The sequence below is a fragment of the Montipora capricornis genome, chromosome 8 (genome assembly GCF_036669925.1).
Source record: "Montipora capricornis isolate CH-2021 chromosome 8, ASM3666992v2, whole genome shotgun sequence".
Classification (NCBI taxonomy): domain Eukaryota; kingdom Metazoa; phylum Cnidaria; class Anthozoa; order Scleractinia; family Acroporidae; genus Montipora; species Montipora capricornis.
In genome coordinates this window covers 40,726,218-40,742,710 of record NC_090890.1, presented here as the reverse complement: position 1 = coordinate 40,742,710, position 16,493 = coordinate 40,726,218, and the positions used below count along the sequence as shown (strand labels likewise).

At 41.3% G+C, this 16,493-nt stretch overlaps 1 protein-coding gene across 1 annotated transcript; it reads right to left on the bottom strand.

The window, feature by feature from the left end:
• Positions 1 to 12,945: 12,945 nt before the first annotated feature.
• Positions 12,946 to 15,449, bottom strand: LOC138059902 (ribosome biogenesis regulatory protein homolog). Its single transcript, XM_068905555.1, has 6 exons — positions 14,746 to 15,449; positions 14,484 to 14,549; positions 14,247 to 14,288; positions 14,055 to 14,150; positions 13,920 to 13,954; positions 12,946 to 13,249 (listed from the first exon to the last, which is right to left on the bottom strand). Exons 1-6 carry the CDS (start codon positions 14,842 to 14,844, stop codon positions 13,111 to 13,113), a joined length of 477 nt encoding a protein of 158 aa, XP_068761656.1. The 5' UTR covers positions 14,845 to 15,449; the 3' UTR covers positions 12,946 to 13,110.
• Between the last annotated feature and the right edge of the window lie 1,044 nt (positions 15,450 to 16,493).

The window sequence follows — 16,493 nt, the reverse complement described above, 5'->3', positions numbered from 1 at the left end:
TCTTTGATACGAGGATTACAGCGAAATGAAAGCAAAACTTTGTCGCCAATTTCCTATGATAAAAACGTGTTCAGAAATCCAAAGTCTACGTTAACAGCACACACCAGGCCTACTCCTGAGTATCTGGCTAGAAATCGTTTCCTCTGGCCGCGCTTCAGCCATTCGATGGGGGCCAGTCTCGTGCTTCTCAAGTTGCCTCGCTCATGCCCAAAAAGAATTCTGGGTAATTCTGTCATTCCACGACAAGGGAAGACTCCCGATTCTCATTTCATCGTTTTTTTCATAAGTGTCGGGCCATCCAGTCCTACCAGCAAAATAACGCATCGATTGAAGTTTTTAGCTTTCAAAACCTGCCCAAATTGTATCGGTAGGTCCTGGAATCCGTCCACAGAAAGGCCAGAGAGACAACTTCACTGGTGAACCGCCATGTTTACAACAGAGCATTTTGGGTGTCCCAGTCTGCATGAAACCATCTCTCGTCTCTGTCTGAGACAATACCAGACACGCACGGTTCTTACGTTACGTTTATGCCTATAAAATCAACTGAAATGTCAATTGCTGGTACAAAAAAGAAAAAGAAAAAGAATACCCAGCATGTTAATTTGTTTTGGTAGGCAAGGTATCGAAGAGCCAGAACATTTGCGCATGCGCTAACGGTATCTTTGAACAAGAGAGAAAAACGCAGTACCTCCAGACACCGGCGCTGGAGCGTCGTACCAAACGAGTCATCCCGGGATTTCGGCCCGTGCGATCGCTTTTGGACGCAGTTGGCCCTTCGCTGCTTTCTGCTACCGACCTTGCCTCCCGGTACGGCATTGAGGGAGAGATATGTCGGCCCCTAAACCATATGAGACAAATCCCACGCCTACTCACAGCTCCAAACCGCCCTTGTCAATTTAACGTAAGAATTCGATGGCTTAAATATACAAGAGAAAAGTCATTTTATCTGCCATATGGTAAGCACTGAAGTCGCAGATTACAAAGAGTGCGCACGCGCCCTGCTAAAGGTAACATACATACATGCACGCATAGCCTTTAACCCATCTCCAATTACAGAATAACTACACTGAACTAATATCTTTACGGCTAAAATACATAGCATATACAGATAGATACTAAAGACATAATATTTAAAGATATATTAATCAAAAAGAAAAACCGCTGTACAAAAGGCGGCCCTGGATTCTCTTTTGAAACCATTAAACTCAGTGGTACGGATAAAACTAGTTAGCGCATTCTACAACTTAGCTGATACGTAAGAAAAAAGAACTAAGGAAGACCATAACTGGTTGTTCCAGGTTTATGAGGGGTAGAATGTAACTTCAGCGAAGATCATGCATAAGAAGAGTACGGGAGAGAAAACGTATTTTTCATACAACCAGGAAAACCCTCTTTAAAAAGAAACAAACAAACAAACAAACCTACTTTTTAAAATTAATATTAGGAAGTTTTGAATGCGCTTATTGCACAAGCATGTAGTAGGTTGACTTTACTAGTAAGACTCGGACAGGTCATCTGCAAATATAAATCTCGTTATTCTCTTATTTACAATATACCGTTTCTTTGATACGAGGATTACAGCGAAATGAAAGCAAAACTTTGTCGCCAATTTCCTATGATAAAAACGTGTTCAGAAATCCAAAGTCTACGTTAACAGCACACACCAGGCCTACTCCTGAGTATCTGGCTAGAAATCGTTTCCTCTGGCCGCGCTTCAGCCATTCGATGGGGGCCAGTCTCGTGCTTCTCAAGTTGCCTCGCTCATGCCCAAAAAGAATTCTGGGTAATTCTGTCATTCCACGACAAGGGAAGACTCCCGATTCTCATTTCATCGTTTTTTTCATAAGTGTCGGGCCATCCAGTCCTACCAGCAAAATAACGCATCGATTGAAGTTTTTAGCTTTCAAAACCTGCCCAAATTGTATCGGTAGGTCCTGGAATCCGTCCACAGAAAGGCCAGAGAGACAACTTCACTGGTGAACCGCCATGTTTACAACAGAGCATTTTGGGTGTCCCAGTCTGCATGAAACCATCTCTCGTCTCTGTCTGAGACAATACCAGACACGCACGGTTCTTACGTTACGTTTATGCCTATAAAATCAACTGAAATGTCAATTGCTGGTACAAAAAAGAAAAAGAAAAAGAATACCCAGCATGTTAATTTGTTTTGGTAGGCAAGGTATCGAAGAGCCAGAACATTTGCGCATGCGCTAACGGTATCTTTGAACAAGAGAGAAAAACGCAGTACCTCCAGACACCGGCGCTGGAGCGTCGTACCAAACGAGTCATCCCGGGATTTCGGCCCGTGCGATCGCTTTTGGACGCAGTTGGCCCTTCGCTGCTTTCTGCTACCGACCTTGCCTCCCGGTACGGCATTGAGGGAGAGATATGTCGGCCCCTAAACCATATGAGACAAATCCCACGCCTACTCACAGCTCCAAACCGCCCTTGTCAATTTAACGTAAGAATTCGATGGCTTAAATATACAAGAGAAAAGTCATTTTATCTGCCATATGGTAAGCACTGAAGTCGCAGATTACAAAGAGTGCGCACGCGCCCTGCTAAAGGTAACATACATACATGCACGCATAGCCTTTAACCCATCTCCAATTACAGAATAACTACACTGAACTAATATCTTTACGGCTAAAATACATAGCATATACAGATAGATACTAAAGACATAATATTTAAAGATATATTAATCAAAAAGAAAAACCGCTGTACAAAAGGCGGCCCTGGATTCTCTTTTGAAACCATTAAACTCAGTGGTACGGATAAAACTAGTTAGCGCATTCTACAACTTAGCTGATACGTAAGAAAAAAGAACTAAGGAAGACCATAACTGGTTGTTCCAGGTTTATGAGGGGTAGAATGTAACTTCAGCGAAGATCATGCATAAGAAGAGTACGGGAGAGAAAACGTATTTTTCATACAACCAGGAAAACCCTCTTTAAAAAGAAACAAACAAACAAACAAACCTACTTTTTAAAATTAATATTAGGAAGTTTGAATGCGCTTATTGCACAAGCATGTAGTAGGTTGACTTTACTAGTAAGACTCGGACAGGTCATCTGCAAATATAAATCTCGTTATTCTCTTATTTACAATATACCGTTTCTTTGATACGAGGATTACAGCGAAATGAAAGCAAAACTTTGTCGCCAATTTCCTATGATAAAAACGTGTTCAGAAATCCAAAGTCTACGTTAACAGCACACACCAGGCCTACTCCTGAGTATCTGGCTAGAAATCGTTTCCTCTGGCCGCGCTTCAGCCATTCGATGGGGGCCAGTCTCGTGCTTCTCAAGTTGCCTCGCTCATGCCCAAAAAGAATTCTGGGTAATTCTGTCATTCCACGACAAGGGAAGACTCCCGATTCTCATTTCATCGTTTTTTTCATAAGTGTCGGGCCATCCAGTCCTACCAGCAAAATAACGCATCGATTGAAGTTTTTAGCTTTCAAAACCTGCCCAAATTGTATCGGTAGGTCCTGGAATCCGTCCACAGAAAGGCCAGAGAGACAACTTCACTGGTGAACCGCCATGTTTACAACAGAGCATTTTGGGTGTCCCAGTCTGCATGAAACCATCTCTCGTCTCTGTCTGAGACAATACCAGACACGCACGGTTCTTACGTTACGTTTATGCCTATAAAATCAACTGAAATGTCAATTGCTGGTACAAAAAAGAAAAAGAAAAAGAATACCCAGCATGTTAATTTGTTTTGGTAGGCAAGGTATCGAAGAGCCAGAACATTTGCGCATGCGCTAACGGTATCTTTGAACAAGAGAGAAAAACGCAGTACCTCCAGACACCGGCGCTGGAGCGTCGTACCAAACGAGTCATCCCGGGATTTCGGCCCGTGCGATCGCTTTTGGACGCAGTTGGCCCTTCGCTGCTTTCTGCTACCGACCTTGCCTCCCGGTACGGCATTGAGGGAGAGATATGTCGGCCCCTAAACCATATGAGACAAATCCCACGCCTACTCACAGCTCCAAACCGCCCTTGTCAATTTAACGTAAGAATTCGATGGCTTAAATATACAAGAGAAAAGTCATTTTATCTGCCATATGGTAAGCACTGAAGTCGCAGATTACAAAGAGTGCGCACGCGCCCTGCTAAAGGTAACATACATACATGCACGCATAGCCTTTAACCCATCTCCAATTACAGAATAACTACACTGAACTAATATCTTTACGGCTAAAATACATAGCATATACAGATAGATACTAAAGACATAATATTTAAAGATATATTAATCAAAAAGAAAAACCGCTGTACAAAAGGCGGCCCTGGATTCTCTTTTGAAACCATTAAACTCAGTGGTACGGATAAAACTAGTTAGCGCATTCTACAACTTAGCTGATACGTAAGAAAAAAGAACTAAGGAAGACCATAACTGGTTGTTCCAGGTTTATGAGGGGTAGAATGTAACTTCAGCGAAGATCATGCATAAGAAGAGTACGGGAGAGAAAACGTATTTTTCATACAACCAGGAAAACCCTCTTTAAAAAGAAACAAACAAACAAACAAACCTACTTTTTAAAATTAATATTAGGAAGTTTTGAATGCGCTTATTGCACAAGCATGTAGTAGGTTGACTTTACTAGTAAGACTCGGACAGGTCATCTGCAAATATAAATCTCGTTATTCTCTTATTTACAATATACCGTTTCTTTGATACGAGGATTACAGCGAAATGAAAGCAAAACTTTGTCGCCAATTTCCTATGATAAAAACGTGTTCAGAAATCCAAAGTCTACGTTAACAGCACACACCAGGCCTACTCCTGAGTATCTGGCTAGAAATCGTTTCCTCTGGCCGCGCTTCAGCCATTCGATGGGGGCCAGTCTCGTGCTTCTCAAGTTGCCTCGCTCATGCCCAAAAAGAATTCTGGGTAATTCTGTCATTCCACGACAAGGGAAGACTCCCGATTCTCATTTCATCGTTTTTTTCATAAGTGTCGGGCCATCCAGTCCTACCAGCAAAATAACGCATCGATTGAAGTTTTTAGCTTTCAAAACCTGCCCAAATTGTATCGGTAGGTCCTGGAATCCGTCCACAGAAAGGCCAGAGAGACAACTTCACTGGTGAACCGCCATGTTTACAACAGAGCATTTTGGGTGTCCCAGTCTGCATGAAACCATCTCTCGTCTCTGTCTGAGACAATACCAGACACGCACGGTTCTTACGTTACGTTTATGCCTATAAAATCAACTGAAATGTCAATTGCTGGTACAAAAAAGAAAAAGAAAAAGAATACCCAGCATGTTAATTTGTTTTGGTAGGCAAGGTATCGAAGAGCCAGAACATTTGCGCATGCGCTAACGGTATCTTTGAACAAGAGAGAAAAACGCAGTACCTCCAGACACCGGCGCTGGAGCGTCGTACCAAACGAGTCATCCCGGGATTTCGGCCCGTGCGATCGCTTTTGGACGCAGTTGGCCCTTCGCTGCTTTCTGCTACCGACCTTGCCTCCCGGTACGGCATTGAGGGAGAGATATGTCGGCCCCTAAACCATATGAGACAAATCCCACGCCTACTCACAGCTCCAAACCGCCCTTGTCAATTTAACGTAAGAATTCGATGGCTTAAATATACAAGAGAAAAGTCATTTTATCTGCCATATGGTAAGCACTGAAGTCGCAGATTACAAAGAGTGCGCACGCGCCCTGCTAAAGGTAACATACATACATGCACGCATAGCCTTTAACCCATCTCCAATTACAGAATAACTACACTGAACTAATATCTTTACGGCTAAAATACATAGCATATACAGATAGATACTAAAGACATAATATTTAAAGATATATTAATCAAAAAGAAAAACCGCTGTACAAAAGGCGGCCCTGGATTCTCTTTTGAAACCATTAAACTCAGTGGTACGGATAAAACTAGTTAGCGCATTCTACAACTTAGCTGATACGTAAGAAAAAAGAACTAAAGAAGACCATAACTGGTTGTTCCAGGTTTATGAGGGGTAGAATGTAACTTCAGCGAAGATCATGCATAAGAAGAGTACGGGAGAGAAAACGTATTTTTCATACAACCAGGAAAACCCTCTTTAAAAAGAAACAAACAAACAAACAAACCTACTTTTTAAAATTAATATTAGGAAGTTTTGAATGCGCTTATTGCACAAGCATGTAGTAGGTTGACTTTACTAGTAAGACTCGGACAGGTCATCTGCAAATATAAATCTCGTTATTCTCTTATTTACAATATACCGTTTCTTTGATACGAGGATTACAGCGAAATGAAAGCAAAACTTTGTCGCCAATTTCCTATGATAAAAACGTGTTCAGAAATCCAAAGTCTACGTTAACAGCACACACCAGGCCTACTCCTGAGTATCTGGCTAGAAATCGTTTCCTCTGGCCGCGCTTCAGCCATTCGATGGGGGCCAGTCTCGTGCTTCTCAAGTTGCCTCGCTCATGCCCAAAAAGAATTCTGGGTAATTCTGTCATTCCACGACAAGGGAAGACTCCCGATTCTCATTTCATCGTTTTTTTCATAAGTGTCGGGCCATCCAGTCCTACCAGCAAAATAACGCATCGATTGAAGTTTTTAGCTTTCAAAACCTGCCCAAATTGTATCGGTAGGTCCTGGAATCCGTCCACAGAAAGGCCAGAGAGACAACTTCACTGGTGAACCGCCATGTTTACAACAGAGCATTTTGGGTGTCCCAGTCTGCATGAAACCATCTCTCGTCTCTGTCTGAGACAATACCAGACACGCACGGTTCTTACGTTACGTTTATGCCTATAAAATCAACTGAAATGTCAATTGCTGGTACAAAAAAGAAAAAGAAAAAGAATACCCAGCATGTTAATTTGTTTTGGTAGGCAAGGTATCGAAGAGCCAGAACATTTGCGCATGCGCTAACGGTATCTTTGAACAAGAGAGAAAAACGCAGTACCTCCAGACACCGGCGCTGGAGCGTCGTACCAAACGAGTCATCCCGGGATTTCGGCCCGTGCGATCGCTTTTGGACGCAGTTGGCCCTTCGCTGCTTTCTGCTACCGACCTTGCCTCCCGGTACGGCATTGAGGGAGAGATATGTCGGCCCCTAAACCATATGAGACAAATCCCACGCCTACTCACAGCTCCAAACCGCCCTTGTCAATTTAACGTAAGAATTCGATGGCTTAAATATACAAGAGAAAAGTCATTTTATCTGCCATATGGTAAGCACTGAAGTCGCAGATTACAAAGAGTGCGCACGCGCCCTGCTAAAGGTAACATACATACATGCACGCATAGCCTTTAACCCATCTCCAATTACAGAATAACTACACTGAACTAATATCTTTACGGCTAAAATACATAGCATATACAGATAGATACTAAAGACATAATATTTAAAGATATATTAATCAAAAAGAAAAACCGCTGTACAAAAGGCGGCCCTGGATTCTCTTTTGAAACCATTAAACTCAGTGGTACGGATAAAACTAGTTAGCGCATTCTACAACTTAGCTGATACGTAAGAAAAAAGAACTAATGAAGACCATAACTGGTTGTTCCAGGTTTATGAGGGGTAGAATGTAACTTCAGCGAAGATCATGCATAAGAAGAGTACGGGAGAGAAAACGTATTTTTCATACAACCAGGAAAACCCTCTTTAAAAAGAAACAAACAAACAAACAAACCTACTTTTTAAAATTAATATTAGGAAGTTTTGAATGCGCTTATTGCACAAGCATGTAGTAGGTTGACTTTACTAGTAAGACTCGGACAGGTCATCTGCAAATATAAATCTCGTTATTCTCTTATTTACAATATACCGTTTCTTTGATACGAGGATTACAGCGAAATGAAAGCAAAACTTTGTCGCCAATTTCCTATGATAAAAACGTGTTCAGAAATCCAAAGTCTACGTTAACAGCACACACCAGGCCTACTCCTGAGTATCTGGCTAGAAATCGTTTCCTCTGGCCGCGCTTCAGCCATTCGATGGGGGCCAGTCTCGTGCTTCTCAAGTTGCCTCGCTCATGCCCAAAAAGAATTCTGGGTAATTCTGTCATTCCACGACAAGGGAAGACTCCCGATTCTCATTTCATCGTTTTTTTCATAAGTGTCGGGCCATCCAGTCCTACCAGCAAAATAACGCATCGATTGAAGTTTTTAGCTTTCAAAACCTGCCCAAATTGTATCGGTAGGTCCTGGAATCCGTCCACAGAAAGGCCAGAGAGACAACTTCACTGGTGAACCGCCATGTTTACAACAGAGCATTTTGGGTGTCCCAGTCTGCATGAAACCATCTCTCGTCTCTGTCTGAGACAATACCAGACACGCACGGTTCTTACGTTACGTTTATGCCTATAAAATCAACTGAAATGTCAATTGCTGGTACAAAAAAGAAAAAGAAAAAGAATACCCAGCATGTTAATTTGTTTTGGTAGGCAAGGTATCGAAGAGCCAGAACATTTGCGCATGCGCTAACGGTATCTTTGAACAAGAGAGAAAAACGCAGTACCTCCAGACACCGGCGCTGGAGCGTCGTACCAAACGAGTCATCCCGGGATTTCGGCCCGTGCGATCGCTTTTGGACGCAGTTGGCCCTTCGCTGCTTTCTGCTACCGACCTTGCCTCCCGGTACGGCATTGAGGGAGAGATATGTCGGCCCCTAAACCATATGAGACAAATCCCACGCCTACTCACAGCTCCAAACCGCCCTTGTCAATTTAACGTAAGAATTCGATGGCTTAAATATACAAGAGAAAAGTCATTTTATCTGCCATATGGTAAGCACTGAAGTCGCAGATTACAAAGAGTGCGCACGCGCCCTGCTAAAGGTAACATACATACATGCACGCATAGCCTTTAACCCATCTCCAATTACAGAATAACTACACTGAACTAATATCTTTACGGCTAAAATACATAGCATATACAGATAGATACTAAAGACATAATATTTAAAGATATATTAATCAAAAAGAAAAACCGCTGTACAAAAGGCGGCCCTGGATTCTCTTTTGAAACCATTAAACTCAGTGGTACGGATAAAACTAGTTAGCGCATTCTACAACTTAGCTGATACGTAAGAAAAAAGAACTAAAGACCATAACTGGTTGTTCCAGGTTTATGAGGGGTAGAATGTAACTTCAGCGAAGATCATGCATAAGAAGAGTACGGGAGAGAAAACGTATTTTTCATACAACCAGGAAAACCCTCTTTAAAAAGAAACAAACAAACAAACAAACCTACTTTTTAAAATTAATATTAGGAAGTTTTGAATGCGCTTATTGCACAAGCATGTAGTAGGTTGACTTTACTAGTAAGACTCGGACAGGTCATCTGCAAATATAAATCTCGTTATTCTCTTATTTACAATATACCGTTTCTTTGATACGAGGATTACAGCGAAATGAAAGCAAAACTTTGTCGCCAATTTCCTATGATAAAAACGTGTTCAGAAATCCAAAGTCTACGTTAACAGCACACACCAGGCCTACTCCTGAGTATCTGGCTAGAAATCGTTTCCTCTGGCCGCGCTTCAGCCATTCGATGGGGGCCAGTCTCGTGCTTCTCAAGTTGCCTCGCTCATGCCCAAAAAGAATTCTGGGTAATTCTGTCATTCCACGACAAGGGAAGACTCCCGATTCTCATTTCATCGTTTTTTTCATAAGTGTCGGGCCATCCAGTCCTACCAGCAAAATAACGCATCGATTGAAGTTTTTAGCTTTCAAAACCTGCCCAAATTGTATCGGTAGGTCCTGGAATCCGTCCACAGAAAGGCCAGAGAGACAACTTCACTGGTGAACCGCCATGTTTACAACAGAGCATTTTGGGTGTCCCAGTCTGCATGAAACCATCTCTCGCCTCTGTTTTCTTTCAAAGGCATGCCTTTACCCACATTCCAGCTTAATGATGCCAGCCTGGGGGCTTCTGTAGACGAAGATGGCCCGAGAAATCACTTATAAAATGATAAACCTACCAGATTTAGGCCAACTTGCTCCAACCGTTTATATTTGTGACGTGATGCCCTCACCTGAGCCCACATTGACCGAAAACCGCAGATATTTCAGTGAGGTCTTCTTATATGGCGAAGCCAAGTGCAGTATACCGTTTGACAAAACAAGTACAAAAAAAAAAATAGCAAGCACTTAGCACTAAAGGGTCATGCAGACTGGTGGGAAGGAATTCAAAGAACAAGTGTGATATTTGTCAAACCTGGTACCATGGCTCTTGCGTGGGGATTAGTGAGGAAGATGGAGAGGATTTGCAAGAGTTTTATTGTGATATGTGTGAATGCAGCTTGACTATGCACAGACTTATTTCAGTCTAGTTAATGCCTTACAAAAGAATGTCAGTTATGTTTTTCTTATGTTTCTAAATAGATCTAAATAAATATAAAGTTCTTTTTTTTTTAAGGTGCAGGGTATTATTTTCTAGTTGTAGTTAGGTTCTGGATTGGCCAGTACAATTGCACTTGTCTTAAAATCATGTTAATCTTGCATTTCACTTCTCACTCTTATCCCCCTCTAGGACGCTCAAACTTTGCTTGTTCTGTAGCCTCATCTATAAGGGGGACGTTGAAACCTTTGGCTGATGGCCGATGATAGATGGAATCAAGGGCTATCTGATTACGGATGTCTTAAACTTTGTCCACGAAGAGACACGGCCTTTTCAACATGAAGAAAACCTATCTATAACTTAAAACAAACGGTTTTGGTCAGCGTCAACAACCTTGTCCTTGTAATATTCTGCATTGCTCAACAAACTGAGTTATGAAGCCACAGGGTTGGTGTTAGCGTGTGTCATCTTGCTTTTATTGTTGTTTTTAATTTACGTGACACACCTTCCCACACTCTTGCCGTGGGAGAAGTTTTGCTGTTCCCAACCCACAATTGCAGCTTACCACATGTATGGCATGTGAGGCTGCCACTTAAAGGGGTGCTAAACACACCTGCCTGGTATGTTAGTTACGCCATGCTAATGAGGCCCAAAAGGCCGAAATAGCTGTCCATGGCTGCTAATTGACCGGGTGAAAAGGTTTAGCGCATGCGTGATGTGTTGGCCACACCGGGTTGATGTTAGCGTGTGTCATCTTGCTTCAATTGTTGTTGGTAGAACAAAGACCGAAATGATGGAAATTTTTAAAAAATGCGAATGCGATTGTTTATAGTGTAAGTACATTTAGCAACCAAGAAAGTTCACAGGTACAAGGTTAAAGAGCGAGAGTACGTGCTCAATGTTCTGAAGGCAATAGGTTTTTCGAAGTCCCAGAGAGCCCATTAAAAGGATTTTGTGTAATCACAACGTCAAAGTAACTCAAAAGCCTTTTCGGGCGTTGGCTCAAATCTTCTCAATACTAAAGGACCACGTAAACCGTGTCAACAACAAACCGACTCCGTTTATTGCATTGCTTGCCGCAATGACTGTGAACAAGACTATATCGGACAAACGAAACACCAGTTAGGAACCCGTTTAAAAGAGCACCAGGAAAGCGATTTTTCTTTGCAAAAGGGAAACATGCTTGCTTCACCAACCATACAATAGGTTGGGTAATTCAACTCATGATTATCACTACCAACAGGCGGTACCAGCAACATATCGCCTCGTCTGCGAGGCAGTGTGTCCCGCTGTTTATGGCACTTGCCTTGAGGTACGGAGATCCCGGGTTCAAGACCCGCCCTGGCCACTCGTTGAATTTGATCCTGGTAGTCCCTGGTACGGCAGTGTGGCCCGCATATGTTATAAAAGTATGTTTCTTTGGAAAGAAAAAAGGGTTTTCCTGCTTATATGAAAAAGTTTTCTCTCCCTTCCTCTACTTAGGCATAATCTTCGCGAAAATTACATCCTGTCCCTCAATAACCCTGGAGTAACCAGTTATGGTCTTCGTTAGTTCTTTTTTCTTACGTATCAGCTAAGTTACGGAATTTTATCCGTACCACTGAGTTTGTTGGTTTCAAAAGAGAATCCAGGGCCGCATTTTGTACAGCGGCTTTTTTGTAAAATTAATATATCTTTAAATATTGTGTATTTGGTATGTATCTGTATATGTCATGTATTTTAGCTGTAAATGTAATGTCTCGAAGATATTAGCTCTTATAGTTATTCTGAAATTTGAGATGATAAAGTTTATGCATGTATCTATGTTACCTTTAGGGCGCGTGCGCGCTTACCACATGACAGATAAAAATGACTTTTCCCTTGTATATTTAACCGAGCGAATTCTTACACTAAAATGACAAGGGCGGTTTGGAGCTGTGAGTAGGCGTGGGATTTGTCTCATATGGTTTAGGGGCCGACGTATCTGGTTTTTACCAGGAATAGCCCACTTTCGATATATTAAAATTTAGTCCTAAACAAAAGACATCATCTCGAGGCTCTGGGGAATAAACTCATACAAATCCTTATATTTATTCCTATTCAAACTAATAATGGGTTTTTGGTGTGGTGCACCCGTGATAAAGATGGTAAACTAGTTGCTTTTCAACGGGTGAAAGGACAACTGAAAAATTGGATTCCGGCCGGAGCCGGATTCGAACCAACGACCTCGGCTACACCAGACGGATGGTCTTCCCACTGAGTTGCAATATCGAAGGTTACCAACGTAACTCCCACTAACGTTTTGGCGTCTTAACCGAAAACTAAGCGAAATCACATTGCTGGCCGGGGAAGTTTGCTAGTGAAAAACAATTTTGTTGACCCCTACGAGAATCACTGATCTCTTTCGTTTATTTCTTTACTGTTGATTCTTTGCGCGTCTCATCATAGATAGTAGACGGTCTCATTCACAAAAAGTGGCATTGTTCCTCACTCTATATACGCTTAAGGGGACTTCTATGGTGCCTGAACGGTTCGGGTCTCAACGCGAGAGAGCGTGTAAGGGGATACAATATTTGCGCTTTGCACCAGCGAAACGCTAGTTATTATTAGCCAATGTATACAAAACCATTGTTACAGGAAAGCACATTTGAAAATATCAATTTGTCAATCTTTACTGGACAAATTCATCGGCTCAACCTCGACAAATTGAACTGATAAAATAAGGTCTTTGCCCATGCGGTTTAGAGCATCCGTGTCAACTACGCAGAATTGAACGTGAAGTGGAATACAAATTGACGAAACAGATCTGATCATTCCCGAATTATGACTTCTTCCTTTTCTTTCCCACTTTCCGTCCTGATTTGCCAGCAGCCATCTTGTTTCTTGCTTGCCCGCCTGATTTTCTTTTTCTTTTGCCTTTCTTTCCTTTACCAGTTCCATCCGCGTTGGACTCGCTTGCTCTAAAAGGTTAGCAGAAAAACACATTTCATTATGATACGCTAACTTCAAGGCTCCAGTTGTCCACAGGTAGCATGACTTTTTCCGGTGGATAAGTGACTATCCAAAAGTTAAAAGCCCCATTCACACATGACATAAACTAACCTTGGCTCGAATTAACCCGGGTTTGATCCAGGTTTGCGTTCACACGACACTTCGTCAAAAGTAACCCAGGTTCGACCTGGGTCGAACTTGCCTCTGGAGATGAGTTGGATTCAACATATAACCCAGATCGAACCCAAGTTAGTAACGTTCACACGACGATAACTATCCCGGGTTAATTTGAACCCGGGTCGAATCCTGATTAAGATTGGGCAAAGATGTCAGCATTTGTTCACGCACCCGTGAAAATGCACATTCTTAGAACATCTACAGTAAGTAAAGGTGTTTATGAAATCTGCATCGGATATAGTTATCCAGACTTTGAACAACTGGGGCCAGAAGGAAAAAACGGCCGAAAAAATTGTGGCAACAGATCACAAAGAGAAAACTTGGAGCATATATTTTTATGACAGGGAACAGGACTGGAGGAATTAAAGTTCGCTTGAGAGTAAGTGCTCTAAATCTGGTGGGACTGAGGTCTACCGTCAAAGCAACGTTTATGTGTACCAGACAATAACACAGATTTCATACCTTCTTTGTTTTTCTTCTGTGTGTTGGTTCACAGCCTGAAAACAAGAGGAAAAGTTCGTAAATTTCCTTAGAGCCAAGAATTTACTTAAACAAATTTAAAGGTACAACTACTAACACGTGTAGTGAGTTTGTCACCTTATTAACATCTAATGGTTCTTTTCTCGCAATTTTCTCGGCCAACTCCATATTACGAGCGCGTTCACTTGACATGTCCCCGACCACTGGCTCAAACTACACGAAAAAAGCACAAAGTGAGGAAAGCAAGGCCGGAAGAAATGAATGTCTCACTTCGGACATTGTCACTTTCTTTCGAGTACTGTACGTTACCTTTCTTTTCTTGCCAGTTTTTCGTGGTATCTTCTCTTTTGGCTGAAATACAAGTACAATTTCATGAAGTAACTTCATTATGGCTACCCAACTACAAGTCCATGCACCTATGAAAAGGATATACTTGAAAATTTAAAACCTAACAATATCTGGAAAACAACACGTTTCCAGACCATTTTGTGGTGGCTGCAACCTGATCAGAATTTTTTTTGGAAACATGAACATTCTTAATCTCACCAGCGTTTCGGTAAATTTTCCAAGAGAAGCAGTTGACAGCCTGCTTAAATTCAACTTTGCAGACACCTGAAAATAACCGACAGCACAACAATAATTACGGACTAAATAATCATCAATCAACCACACTTTTCAAAAAAGAATTCTAACAAATTTACATGTAAATTTGACAGAATAATGATTGTTTACTGCAAAAGAAAAACTATGAAAATGGCATTTTTGGCCCGACATTATGAAGTCAAAAACGATGTAAAGTTCCACAGACCTGCTCTTTGGTTGGTCGCTCAGATGATGGTTCAAGGATTTTGTCTCCCACTACAGGACAAGATACACTATTACCAATAAAATTAATGCTCTTTAACATTTCACATTTACCATAAAAGTGCAACGGACAACAGTAGGGAATGCGGCTGAGTGCTGTTGGGGCTTACATGTAACTTGAAGTATGCACACAGGAGCCACATTCCTGCCCTAATTTGAAGCTGGAGTTGCTCTGGCTGGTCTTGGGTTACACCTCTTGGCTGTGCAAACACTGGTGTCTCACACTGTCTGGTCTGATTCCTGCTTTTCAACATGTTGCGTGAGGTTACCGTTTGTATCCAGCCCATCGACAATCACCTCACACCTCCCACCTTAGCAATTTTACATGTATGGGACAATCTTGACCTGACAAGAGGGTTTGTACATACGCTCGGTTTTTGCTCCATCGTCAATACTTTAATCTATAGCTGCCAATCAACTGTATCATCAATGGTGGAGTTGTTGATTAATTGAATGATGTACATGTAGAAGAAAATATTTTGATTCATTTTGATTGCTTCATTAACAAGCCATTCAAGGGATGTTAGTCCCTTGGCATCATCTATTACTTCATATCATGCCCTCGTAGAATAATTGTTAAAATTATATACACAAAAATACATTTTATTATTATGTTGGTTGAGAAAATAATATTATAACAAAATTATTGTTTCAGATAGTGCTCGCCCGATGATTTTCCAATTTAAAGGGTCGTATTTAACAGTGCAGCTCCCTGTACGGCCCATGACATTTGACATTATTTTTAATCATAAAACCTTTCTAGCAAGTTTTGTATTTCGTTTATGTTACATAAACTTGTACAACTGTTTGAATCATGCTAGCAACTATTTCAAAAGGCCAAGAAGATTTACTACTTTTTCATATTTTGACGCAATCTTTGTGGCAGTTAAACCTTCCGCTTGTCTTCAACTAGTAAGAGGTACATGTATATCCACTGAAAAACTGGATTGTTAATCCATTGAAGGAAAAAAAAATACAAGTTCAACTTAACTTCAACACATTAATTAGGTTTCATGGCTGAGCAAAGGAGTTGATTGAGCCACTAAATGATAATAATAATGATAACAATAATAAAATCATCATCATACAGATTGCATGCAAGACTCCACTAAATGTTTGTCTCATTCTGTTATCCACTTCCAGACCAAATGGTTTGGTCCAGTTGTTCAAACGATGGATAGCGCTATCTGCCGGATAAAATCACTATCAAGTGGATAAGTAATAGTGCAACCAATTGCGCTGTCCAATAGATAGTGATTTGTGCGGTGGGTAGGGTTATTCACCTTTCATAACAACTGGAACCTGGTAATAAATTATATCATTCATCAAACATGCTCCCAATCAGCTTGTCCACAAGCCACATGGCATCCTTGCTATCATTCATCCAACTTTAACTGAGTTGTCCTCTCTCACTAAACAGTGGTTTCCAATCACAAAATAAAATCATGAAACCTTACTGTTTTGAGTAAAACTTATGGTCTGTAGCAATCTTTTCTTTGACGCAAAATACATTTGCCAGTCACTGCAGAACAAAAATCCTTAAAATCTTCTAGTACGGTACGTACTAAGGACATGTATAAAAGTTATTATAACAAAGTGTGTCCCTACACAGTAAGATTACCACAGAAAAAAGATGATATTTCAAACATGATGTCTGTAAATACGACTAAATTCCGTGTACTAAATGGTATT